This window comes from Microcaecilia unicolor, chromosome 4, assembly GCF_901765095.1.
Source record: "Microcaecilia unicolor chromosome 4, aMicUni1.1, whole genome shotgun sequence".
NCBI lineage: Eukaryota > Metazoa > Chordata > Amphibia > Gymnophiona > Siphonopidae > Microcaecilia > Microcaecilia unicolor.
Genome location: NC_044034.1, coordinates 267373856 through 267386133, shown reverse-complemented (window position 1 = coordinate 267386133; position 12278 = coordinate 267373856). Strand labels below are relative to the sequence as shown.

The 12278-nt window shown below is 42.0% G+C and overlaps 1 protein-coding gene across 4 annotated transcripts in view; it reads left to right on the top strand.

Annotated features, from left to right (window-relative positions):
• Positions 1-12278, top strand: part of ATP11A (ATPase phospholipid transporting 11A) — a 381664-nt gene that overhangs the window by 143678 nt on the left and 225708 nt on the right. For all 4 annotated transcript variants that reach the window (XM_030201529.1, XM_030201532.1, XM_030201531.1 and 1 more), the window contains exon 2: positions 7535-7657. In XM_030201529.1, coding sequence (XP_030057389.1) covers positions 7535-7657 — 123 coding nt within the window. The remainder of the gene's footprint in view (positions 1-7534; positions 7658-12278) is intronic.

Below are 12278 nucleotides of genomic sequence, written 5' to 3'. Positions count from 1 at the left end.
AATTCCAAGGCAAAGTGCTTCCTCAGATGCAGGAAGAAATCAGCCTTGATGAGTATAGATGCCTTGGTCCAGTAGTGGGTCATAGAGGACCTTCTTTGTCTTTCCGCTGTGGCCCCTGATTGGCCTGGTAATGCACAGAATACCATGGCATCCCTTTTTTCTCCTTCTGGTGGCTCCAGACTGGCTGCAAAGACCATAGTATGTGGATCTGGTCCAAGTGTTAGTGGAGGATCTGATTTCCTTTGTTGTGGCCTGCTCAGGCAGAGTCTGGTGGAAATGGAGGCTCTGGATCTATGCTGGCTTGTGATTTGGCCCTTGAAAGGGGGTGCTTAGTAACAAAAGGATTTTCCCCTGCAGTGATGTCTGCCTTGCTGAGGGCCCGCAAGCCATCCATTCCCTGGCTTATGACTGGAAGGTCTTTGAAGAATGGTGCAGCCAATGTTCCCCTCCTATCTGGAAAGCTCAGATTATGGATGTGCTCGGTTTTCTGAAGCAGGAGTTGGCATTGAACTCTCTTAAGGTTCACTGGCAGACCCTCTCCTGTTCTCAAGATAAGATTTTAGGGCTTTTCTTGGTACCTCATAAGGACGTAACTTAGTCACTTCCCTCTTGGTATTTGAATCCAGTATTGAATATACTCTCAGGAGCGCCATTTCAGCCTCTCAGGTCCATTTCAATTAAGGATTTCACTTGAAACATGGTCTTTGTGGTGGCGATTTCATTGGCCAGGAAAATGTCAGAACTTCGGGACCCATAGCCCTCCTTTTCTGAGGACTCCATGTCCATCTGCACTGTTCCATCCTTTCACCTGAAGGTGATCTGTGTGAACCAGGAGGCCTGCTTGCCCTCCTTTTTATGGATCAAAGTTCAGATTCATTGGCCAGGAGGCTTCATGAACTGGATGTCTTTTGAGTCTTGCAGATGTTGAATGTCTTTACCTCTATAATAATTTATTTTTGTTCCATGGTCTCTGAAAGGGTCAGGCAGCCTCCAAGGCTTCCATTGTGCGTTGGATAAAGGAGGGCCATCAAAGCTACCTACATCTCTAGGAGTAAACGAGGGCCTCCAGGGTTGAAAACACACTCAACTTGGGCACAGGAGACTTCTTGGACGGAGACTCGGTCTCCTCAGAGGATAGCTGCAGCAGCAACCTACTTGGTCTTCACTCCATTCAGACTGTGCTGGCCAGAATTCATTCGGACTCAAGGCGCCTTGTCTTCCCCTGCCCAGTGAGTTCTGCTTGGTATATCTTACTAATCAGAATATTGCAGTCTAGTCATACCTATTAATTTTTTTCTTTAGTCTGACTGCATAATCCTTCCCTCCACCTCGGAAAACTTTGGCTGATGGGAATCATGAGAATCTCTCTGTAGCTTGAGGTGTTTAAAAAGAAAACAACAATAAAAAAAGTTCAAAATTTTTTGGTTCTGAATTCATGCATAGCTGCAGTGAAGGGCCATGGGTGAGGTATATGGGACCTTCTTTCACTGCTTTGGCAGAGGCATACTGGAGTTTTCCACAGAGCACCATACCCTTATATTGGTGGTGTCGCTGGGAAAAGTCCGTTTCTCTATCTACGTCTGCTGGTAGGTTGGGTGAGCAATCCACTCAGGATGGTGGAGCTAGACAGTGGAAAGGAAACTTAACAGGTATGACTAAATTTCACCTTTTTCAGCAATTACAAGAATCCTTATTTAAGTCATAAATCACAAAAGTGTCCAGTCAGCATTAAAAAGAGAACCAATTAAATTTATGTGTTCAGTCTAAAAAGTCAGGTTTTACTTTGTACTGAGGTTATATCACTTCTGTTCCCACAGAGCTTCACTGAAACACACAATTTGACCCAGGGGTGCCTAAATATTTACTTACAGGTGTGCATATATAGTATTCAAAAGGATGAGTAAATATTTATATGTGTTTCTATGCAGATAGGCTCCAGCAGGTTATCCAGCTGGATGATTTATTATGTGATGTGTTCATGCTTTTTTAGCTCTTCGGATTCATCTTTCTGAAAGTGCTGTCAAGCCTGCATTTTAAATCACTAATGTGTCAGTAACATGCCTGTAAAACCCTACTCTGCTTTTCACTGAGCTTCAGTCTATTAATAGAAAGATGTAATCTTTACTATTTTATTTAGGGTGCCTTTGCTGGAGCTCTTTAAGAAGTAAAAAATAGATTACTTAGAACACCTCACTGCATTAAAGTTGGCATAGGGATTTTTTTTTCTGCATCCAGAGTGAAGTTTAGCAATTTGGTACCAAGGCATGAAAGGAATGTCTAATAATATTCATTGTCTGTAATAAAAACTAAAGGCTGCAGTGTTGCCCTAGAAACTTAGTCCTCTGGAGCCCCTTCTATCTCTGCTTTTTGAGCATTTGTTCTTCCATGATTTTTCCTCTTTTTTTTTTTTTTTTTTTCCTTATTTGCATTGTTTCGTAGGTGTTTTATATTTTGAACAGGTTATTATTTACATGATTAGCAAGTGTAGAAAAAAAATAGTAGTAGCATTATAAATAACTCTAGAAATTCAGACATCCAAGGTTAATGCTCCAGTACATTGTTTTGAGTTTGCTTTTGGAACCCTGGCGTCAATAGAGTCTCCAGTGAGTTTTTGAAATATATTCCTCAAGTAGATTTGGAGTAAATGTTTTTTTTGGAATGCAAAGGGAATACATTTCAGACTCCTTTGTGGGATCATTAACTAGGACCGAACATTATGTTGCGGTCTTATTGAATAATGTATTACTGTTTAGCATGTCTGCATTTCAAAGTACACTTTAAAGTTGGACAGCTTTGAGCATTTTGGCAAGATATTTAGACTCATTTTTTTTTAAATGTTTTCTTTGCTCTTCAGGAAGGATCAGCATTTGCTAAATTGTTGAAATCACATATAAGCATAGGAAAGGACATACCATATTCAAAATGCTAAAGTTATTAAAAAGTATATTGCCCCGTTTTGAATTTTCAACACGTTTCTCTTCTGAATAGTTGTTGGCAGCATAATTGTTTTTTTTTTTGTTTTTTGTTTTATTTCCAGTATCAGTATTGTCTGGTTAAAATTGGAATCTTTATAGATTGTGATAATCTTTTGTCCACCAGATGTTATACATTTTTGTGGTATTATACATTTAGGGACCTGTTTATTAAGCTGCGCTGTAGGTGTGCACACTTTTTAGCGTGTGCTAGTACTAGAGATACCCATAGGAATATAATGGGTGTCTCTTTTGTTAGCGCGTGCTAATTTGTAGCACACGCTAAAGAGCGTGCACACCTACAGCATGGCTTAGTAAACAGGGCTCTTAATCTTCAAGGTCACAGAATAATAGTTCAGTAATAATTGTAAATCTGTATAAATTCCAGATTTAAAATGATAAATGATGACAAATATTAAAAGTTAACTTCATGAACAAAGTAAAAAAGAAAACCAAATCACAAACCATATGAAAATTGTTCTTTCTTGTTAGATATAACTAATTTTAATCAACCCATTGACAACAATGTTGCTAAGATACAAGGAGGCTGCAATAAATATACTCTATGTTCAGGGCAGGATTAACCTTTTGGACCTTATGTAAATAAGGATATTGGGCCCCCCACTCTAATAGAAACAAATGTTTTAAGCCTCTTATAAACGTGTGAACCTGTTAGCTTCTACAGCTAATTATATTATGCAGTATTAATTTTATGGATGTTATACTCTGTAACTCACGCAAAAGTACTCTGTAACTCACTCAAAAGTGTAACAGTGGGCTGATTATATGTGTATGAAATAAAAATGAATGTTTAAAAATAAAATACCCCCTCCCCCCCCCCCCGACCCAGTAAGCGCTATTTCCATCTTCCAGGTGACTCCTGTGCTTTCTGGCTTGGAAGGGTCAATAACCAGCAACCTCTGAGAGCTATGATCTTGCCCCAGGGGCGGAAGACTCTGGAGGGTTGACATGGGAGGGAACAGGACCATTGCATAAAAGGGATTGATACTGTTGCTTCTGGAATGCCACTCTAATGATTGGAGGTGGGGGGCATTGTGCGATGCCAGCTGATAATGGGCTAGTGATGACACCATCTTCTGTTTGGTGTGACCTGAACCAGCAACTTCTACTGGCATCATTGTTTCCTGTGCAATATCTGGTTAAGGCACATTTGATAGCACCCTCACTCCTCTCAGTAGTTTGGGGTCTAGGTAAATGCCTAGTTTGGTCTGTGTTTTAATCTAGTTCTGTTTTATATCCCTTGTTTTTCTGTCGTGAAGTTGCCTAAATTTTCCGGCAATCAAGCAATATATCTGCATATTAATGCAAATTTACATCCATAATAAAGATCTAGTCTCCCAACCTTCTTTTGTATCTGATAAATTTAGTTTGAGCTTTTAGGCTTTTTATGAATGAGCAATTTCAGGTATCAACGTGGAGGAGGAGAGGAAGAAAAGTTTAGGAATAGGGAGAAGAAATAGAGGGATAATTGGCTATAGTAAGGAAAGAGGACTGGGGATGGGTGGTATAAAGAATGAAAGAGCATTAAACACAAGGAAGATAGGTGGTGTATCTTTCTTGTGTTTAATGCTCTTTCAGTCTTTATATATTCAGCTCTCACATACATGAAGCCCAAGTTTTGCATAGGTTAGAAATGGGATGTGTTACGGTGCAGTATTGCTCACTTATGTGGGGAAAATGAGAGCGAAGGGAGGGGCTGCGGGTTGTGGCATTGTTAGGGGTAGGTTTGGGAAGTGGTTGACTGGTGGAGGTCAGGGTTTAGATGTGTGTGTGGGGGGGGGGGGGTAGTTAAAAGTAGTTGGTGCAGGGGTCTGTAATAATAGTTCTGTCTGGTGGGGAGAGTTTCTAGCCTCCCTGGACCTCAAGGAAACGTACTTTAATATTCCCAGTGCTCCTTGCTGCAGAGGGATCTTAGCGATTTATTACCATGTCATTCAGCCTTTCCATGTTGCCAAAGACATTTTTGCAAGATCATTATTATTATTATTTATTACATTTGTACCTGCGCTTTCCCACACATAGCGGTTTCAATGCGGCTTACATAGCAATGGTGGTAGTGGCAGCTTTCCTTCGTGAGGATGGATTGCAGGTTCATTCATACCTCATGACTGGCTGATTTGCAGCTCTATCTATCAAGAGACTCTGCAAATTTCATCCAAGATACCTGCTCGCCTTCAGTCCTTAGGATTGGTAATCAGTGTCACCAAGAGTCAGTATCTTTGCTAGAGTCAAAATAGTGTTTCTTCCCGTTTTGGAAAATAACCAATTTGGTGGGATACCACACTCCAGCCTGGATGCCTCGTGCCACAAGTGCCTGTTTATTATTCCACAGCTCTTTCCTTTTTCGCATGGTCTCCTCGCTGAGGTCCGGGAAGATTTTAAGCTCCCAATTCTCAAATGTACACACTTTTGCCTGGCGAGCCACATTCAGCACATATGCCACCTCCATGTAGTGCAAGAGCTTAACAATAAATGCCTGTGGGGAGAGATTAGGGTCTGGTCTGGATCACAGCTTCTGGTGTGCTCTTTCTGTTTCAAATTGGGGTTGGGCAGGAGAGTCTGGAAAACAGGAGCCCAAAACATTTTGTATATATTCCCACAGGCTTCCCAACCTCCATGCCCTCAGTAATTCCATATATTTTGAGGTTGGACCGGCGGTACCTGTTCTCCAAGTCCTCTACCTTATCAGATAACAGCTGCAGAGATTTAGCCTATGATTCCATCGTGTCCCTGTCATGTTCCTGAATCACTTCCACCTCGTGCAATCTGCCCTACAGACAATCCACTCGCTCCATCAATTCCCCCAACTTTATCTCCAATTCGCTGACCACCATCTCTGCTATTTCAAGTTTGGCTGCACGCAGCTCTGCAAGCACCAAAGTGCGTCATCTGCCACTTTGCACTGGGGCGTGGGTTGAGTGCTACTTTCCTCTGTCAGCATGTTTCCAATCGGGCTCCCAGCCCCTATAGTACCTGCCTTCAGGGCCTTGCCCGTGTACATTTCCTTAATTGAAGAGGCACTCTTACCCTTCAAAATCCATGGCATATCGCTGTTTCAGGCTTCCCCCTACATTCTCTGATGGCCTACCACATAGCAAAAAGAGATGAGCAGTTGCAAGTTGGGCCCTGTTCTCCCTCTGCTACTGAGCCAACAATTTATTTGAACTACTTGATTAAAGCAGCAGCCCGCCTCAGGCAGTAGGAGAGGAAGACATGGCCCAACATGCTGCAGTGCTTCTCCTCCCCTTTCTTTTTTTTCCTTTCCGCAGGGGATTTGGACCAGGAAGGAGTAAGGAATTTAAGGGAGTGGTAATCCAGGAAGAAGGGAAAGATTTTGTTGCTCTCACTGTATAATACTACTACTACTTATCATTTCTATAGCGCTACAAGGCATACGCAGCACTGTACATCATACACAATAGACAGTCCCTGCTCAAAGAGCTTACAATCTAGATAAGACAGGTAAACAGACAGAACACTTAGATGTCTTTCACATGCATCACCACACAGAATAGAGGGAGACCAGGGGTCTTGCTGCTAACCTTATTTTATTGTGCCAGAGAGGTAGCATACTCGGACCATTATGTTAATGAAACTGATGGAAATGAGAACTGGACTCTTAGGCAAGCCAAGTTTTTTATATGTTGAAGGAAATTTTAATTTCAGTATCAGCTTAAAGGAGTTTAAATATGTTAATTTATATTGCGTCCACACTGCAGAAAGAATAATTTCTGCTAGATTTAGTTTCTGAAAGCAGTACTATAGTCCAACTTTTTTTCCTGTCTCTCTAAGTTGATTCAGGTTATTGTACAACGCCTTTGATTTTGCTTCAAGGTCTTATTGCATCAACAAACGATACAACATTTTAAGTGTAATAGGAATTGTGAATGTTGGCATAATTAAATCAGTACTAGACCAACCATCAGAAATAGGTTTCTTAAAGTAACTGCCTCTTTATTTTTATTTTTGGAGGGGAAACATATGTATTTTTTCAAGAACAAATTGTTGAACATTAAGAACCAATTTTTGACATGTGGATTCTTTGTAAAGGAGTAGTCTAATGGTTAGAGCATGGGACTGAGAATAAGGGAAGTCTGGTTCAAATGCCACTGTGTGTGCTACTTGTGACCTTGGGCAAGACTTAAGGCCCTGTTTACTAAGCCGCACTGTAGGCTTGCAAACATTTTAGCGCGCGCTAATGCTAGAGACACCCATAGGAATTTAATGGGGTGCCTATTGTTAGCGTGTGCTAAATCGTTTGTGCACCTACCACGTGGCTTAGTAAACAGGGCCCTTAGATTGTACCTACTGTACAACTTGTCTTCAGCTACAACTGAAAAGGATATGAGCTAAATCCTTAACTTCTTCCCCTTTCCTGCTGTTTATCATCTCCATAATATTCTTGATGAGATAGTATCTCTACCTGTCTATGGCAGATTATATTCACATGGAAAGGTAAACTGTCAGTGAAGACTTGACTCATCTTTATGCATAAATGTTGAATGAATCAGATGATGATGATGATGATTTTTTTTGCACAGTGTTCTGGAGAAGAAAATTGGGTGGACAATCGGACTGTGTATGTTGGTCATCGTGAACCTCCTTCAGGCACTGAGGCATACATTCCACAGAGGTATCCTGATAACAGAATAGTTTCCTCAAAGGTAGGATTGTTTATGGGTTAACTAACTAGTTGTAGTGTAACTAAATAAAATTCTTCCTTGTGTTAGCCTTTTTGAGTACTAGGCACAAAAGCGCTATAGCAGTATTTTCAGTCCATCCACCTGCCTATCCAGCTGGAGACACACTAGCTTCCATTAAATGCAGTAGTCTTGGGAAGAAGGTTCATCATAGCTTTTACAAGTTATAGTAGTAATCTGTTAGATGTTGCATTTTATTGTTTTTAAAGCCCTGTGGCGCTTTCTGTCTTGGCCTCTCGGATCCTAATCAGGAACAACTCTGTTTAGCTTTATATCAACATTTTGTGGTGTCTTTAAGTGTATAGAAATATAAAACAGCACATTGGTTTCCTGTGACACAAATGTGTTCTAGTAGGTAATATTTGTGTGCTGGTCTGGCTAAGATTCTTTACCATTGCTTCAGCAAAAATACAAATACAGATGGAATCTGCTCCCTTAATTGCTTAAACTAATACAAGTCTATCTTAATTCTGTTTTTGTTCACCTTATTAGGGGCTTGTTGTTCCTTCCTCCTTTTCTACATAATTCACATAATCCATCATGCAGTATCTCCTACACTGGTGACTATGTAGTTTAATTATTAGCAGCTTAGTTTACCAGGCTATCGAGAACGCTGCCCACAGAGTAGAACAAATGCCTTTCATTTTACTTTACTTAATGTTCTTGTTAAACATACTCTTATCTTGTTTAAACTCACAGCTATATTTTATTTATTAATCAGTTGCTAGGATTTATACATTGCTCTGTATAGTAGAGAAGGTTACAATAAAATGTGCAGTACAATAAAAATATAGCATGAAATATTTTAAATAAGGAAGAAAATGACAAATTTCAACCACATCTAAAAGCTATCCAAGAGATAAAAGCTATTCATCATCAACGTTTCTCAAGGACACATAGAAGTGCCCTGAGCTCCATTGAGCAACTTAAGATATTGTATTAGCATGTGAGCACTGTAGGCTTGCTCCTATTTTGGCACCTATTTTGTAGGGAGGGCTCATGCGGCTGCAAGGTTAATTGTAGATTTGTCAAAATTTGCCCATATGATTCCAGTACTTAATTGCATTAGTTGCTTGTAATTCAAAAAAAATCAGTTTAAGGTACTGACATTTGTTCATCACTCTCTTCAAATGCACCATTTTATTTTAAACCGGTTTTATTTTATTTAAGTGTTCATATACTGCCAAGACCTAACCAGTTTACAGTTTTCTTTTTCACAAGCTAGTGTTATATCGTACCTGAGGGAATTGAACCTGGTTCCCCAGGATCTCAACCCACTACTGACCGTTAGGCAGCAGCGGGAATCGAACCTAGTTCCACAACCTGCTGCATTAACCGTTACGCTCCTCTACTCCAGGAAGGTCACTGAGATCTGAAAATGCTATGTACCTTTCCTTAGATGTAGCTGTGAAAATGCACTATGCTGAGATAAGAGCCTCTGCCTTTTCTGTGGCAGGTGTCTCTTTATAGCATATACTTTCTGGGCATCTGCATCTGCGTGGTAGTTTAAAAGAAATCCATCACAAAAAGCTGCATTTTCAACATTTTTAAAATTGTAAAAATTCTAAGTTGGTTGTATTTTCTAGGCAGCTACATGGTGGGATATGGGAGGAAGAACTGTTTCCTTAGAGGCCCTCCGGACTGGCCCAGAATGTGACATAATGTAACATAGTAGATGACGACAGAAAAAGACCTGCATGGTCCATCCAGTCTGCCCAACAAGATATAAACTCATATGTGCTACTTTCTGTGTATACCTTACCTTGATTTGTATCTGTCATTTTCAGGGCACAGACCGTAGACGTCTGCCCAGCACTATCCCTGCCTCCCAGCCACCAGCCTCGCCTCCTACCACCGGCTCTGCCACTCAATCTCGGCTAAGATTCTGAGGATCCATTCCTTCTGAACAGGATTCCTCTATGTTTATCCCACGCATGTTTGAACTCCGTTACCGTTTTCATCTCCACCACCTCCCGCGGGAGGGCATTCCAAGCATCCACCACTCTCTCCGTGAAAAAATACTTCCTGACATTTTCTTGTTTGCCCCCCTTCAATCTCATTTCATGCCCGCTAGTTACACCACCTTCCCATCTCCAGAAAATGTTCGTTTGCGGATTAATACCTTTCAAATATTTGAACGTCTGTATCATATCACCCCTGTTTCTCTTTTCCTCCAGGGTATACATGTTCAGGTCAGCAAGTCTCTCATACATCTTGTAACGCAAATCCCATACCATTCTCATAGCTTTTCTTTGCACCGCCTCAATTCTTTTTACATCCTTATCAAGATACGGCCTCCAAAACTGAACACAATACTCCAGGTGGAGCCTCACCAATGACTTATACAAGGGCATCGACACCTCCTTTCTTCTGCTGGTCACACTTCTCTCTATACAGCCTAGCAACCTTCTAGCTATGGCCACCACCTTGTCACACTGTTTCGTCACCTTCAGATCCTCAGATACTATCACCCCAAGATCCCTCTCCCCGTCCGTACCTATCAGACTCTCACCGCCTAACTCATATGTGTCCCTTGGATTTCTACTCCCTAAGTGCATCGCTTTGAATTTCTTCGCATTGAATTTTAATTGCCAAACCTTAGACCATTCTTCTAGCTTCCGCAGATCCTTTTTCATGTTTTCCACTCCCTCCAGGGTGTCCACTCTGTTACAGATCTTAGTATCATCCGCAAATAGGCAAACTTTACCTTCTAACCCTTCGGCAATGTCACTCACAAATATATTGAACAGAATTGGCCCCAGCACCGATCCCTGAGGCACTCCACTACTCACCTTTCCCTCATCCGAGCGAATTCCATTAACCACCACCCTCTGGCGTCTGTCCGTCAACCAGTTCCTAATCCAGTTCACCACTTCAGGTCCTATCGTCAGCCCGTCCAGTTTATTTAAGAGCCTCCTGTGGAGAACCGTGCCAAAAGCTTTGCTGAAATCTAAGTAGATTACGTCTATAGCATGTCCCTGATTCAGTTCTCTGGTCACCCAGTCAAAGAATTCAATGAGATTCGTTTGGCACGATTTACCTTTGGTAAAACCATTTGTCTCGGATCTTGCAACTTATTGGCGCCCAGGAAATTCACTATCTTTTCCTTCAGCATCACTTCCATTACTTTTCCAATAACCGAAGTGAGGCTTACCGGCCTGTAGTTTCCAGCTTCTTCCCTATCACCACTTTTGTGAAGAGGGACCACATCCACCATTCTCCAGTCCCCCGGAACCTCTCCTATTTCCAAGGATTTATTAAACAAATCTTTAAGAGGACCCGCCAGAACCTCTCTGAGCTCCCTCAATATCCTGGGGTGGATCCCTGTCCGGTCCCATGGCTTTGTCCACCTTTAGCTTTTCAAGTTGTTCTGTGACTGATGGGTTGTGGACACCTCCCAGCAGGTGAAAAAAAACTGTGACTCTAGCGAGCCAATAAGAGTCCTTGCCAGCTGGAGAAAGATCCAGTAATCTCGGTCTCCAGCAGGTGGAAAGTGGTGAGCCCTTCAGTCTCATTCTTTTTCTATTCTATATTTTATTTCTCTTTATTTCTCTTATTGTAAAGGGATTATTTGTCTAGCTCCTTTTTTTTAAGAGGCACAGAACCCAACAAATGAAACCTTTTGCTGGGAGGCAGAGGCCCATGGGGGTCTCTTAGCGCCTTGGGGGTGCTACACTCGGGGGGGCCGAGTCCCTCCCCCCATTTCCTCCCTGATATTTAGTCAACTGTAAAGCTCACATTAAAAAAAAAAAAGGCAGTTTTCCTCAAGCTCTTAAGGGGAAGAGCTTTGGAGGCAGGGAGAGGCAGCTACGTAAAAAAAAAAAAAAAAAAGAGAGAGATGTTATTTGATTTGGCGAGCAGGGCAGCTCCTACTTAGTTTTCTTTCTCTGTTTCTTTGGTGCCTTTTGTTTTCATCGGTTTTTTGAGCAGCTGACAGCGATGTCAGAAAAGCTTCGTCGCTGCTCTGTCTGTCAGCGGCGGGGGCTTGGCATGAGCGGTGTTTGTAAATTTTGCATCTCTGCAGAGGTCTTAGTTTTTCAGTGCTAAGTCAGCACTTTCAATTTCAGGCTCTTCCCTTCGGGCTTGTGACCGCTCCTCGTACGTTCACCAAGGTCATGGTTGTAGTAGCTGCGGCTCTCAGAACGGAAGGCATTTTAGTCCATCCTTACTTAGATGATTGGTTGATCAGGGGCAAAGCCCTATCAGGAGAGTGTTCAGGTGACAGCTCGTGTAGTAGAATTCTTACAGTCTCTAGGTTGGGTAGTCAACATGCAGAAGAGCCGTCTTCAGTCTTCTTAATCGTTAAGAGTATCTGGGAGTCCTGTTCAACACAAGGCAGGCCTGTGTGTTTCTTCCACCGGCCCGTGTCCTCAAACTGCAGTCTCAGATTCGTCAGTTCTTACAGACCTCGAGACCGTCGGCAAGGGACTATCTACAGGTTTTGGGGTCCATGGCGGTAACGATCGAGGCAGTGCCCTGGGCCAGGGCTCACATGAGGACTCTCCAGAGATCACTTCTATTGAGATGGTCGTTGCAGACAGATTCTCTTCATCAGAGATTACCACTTTTGCTCCAAGTGAAGACC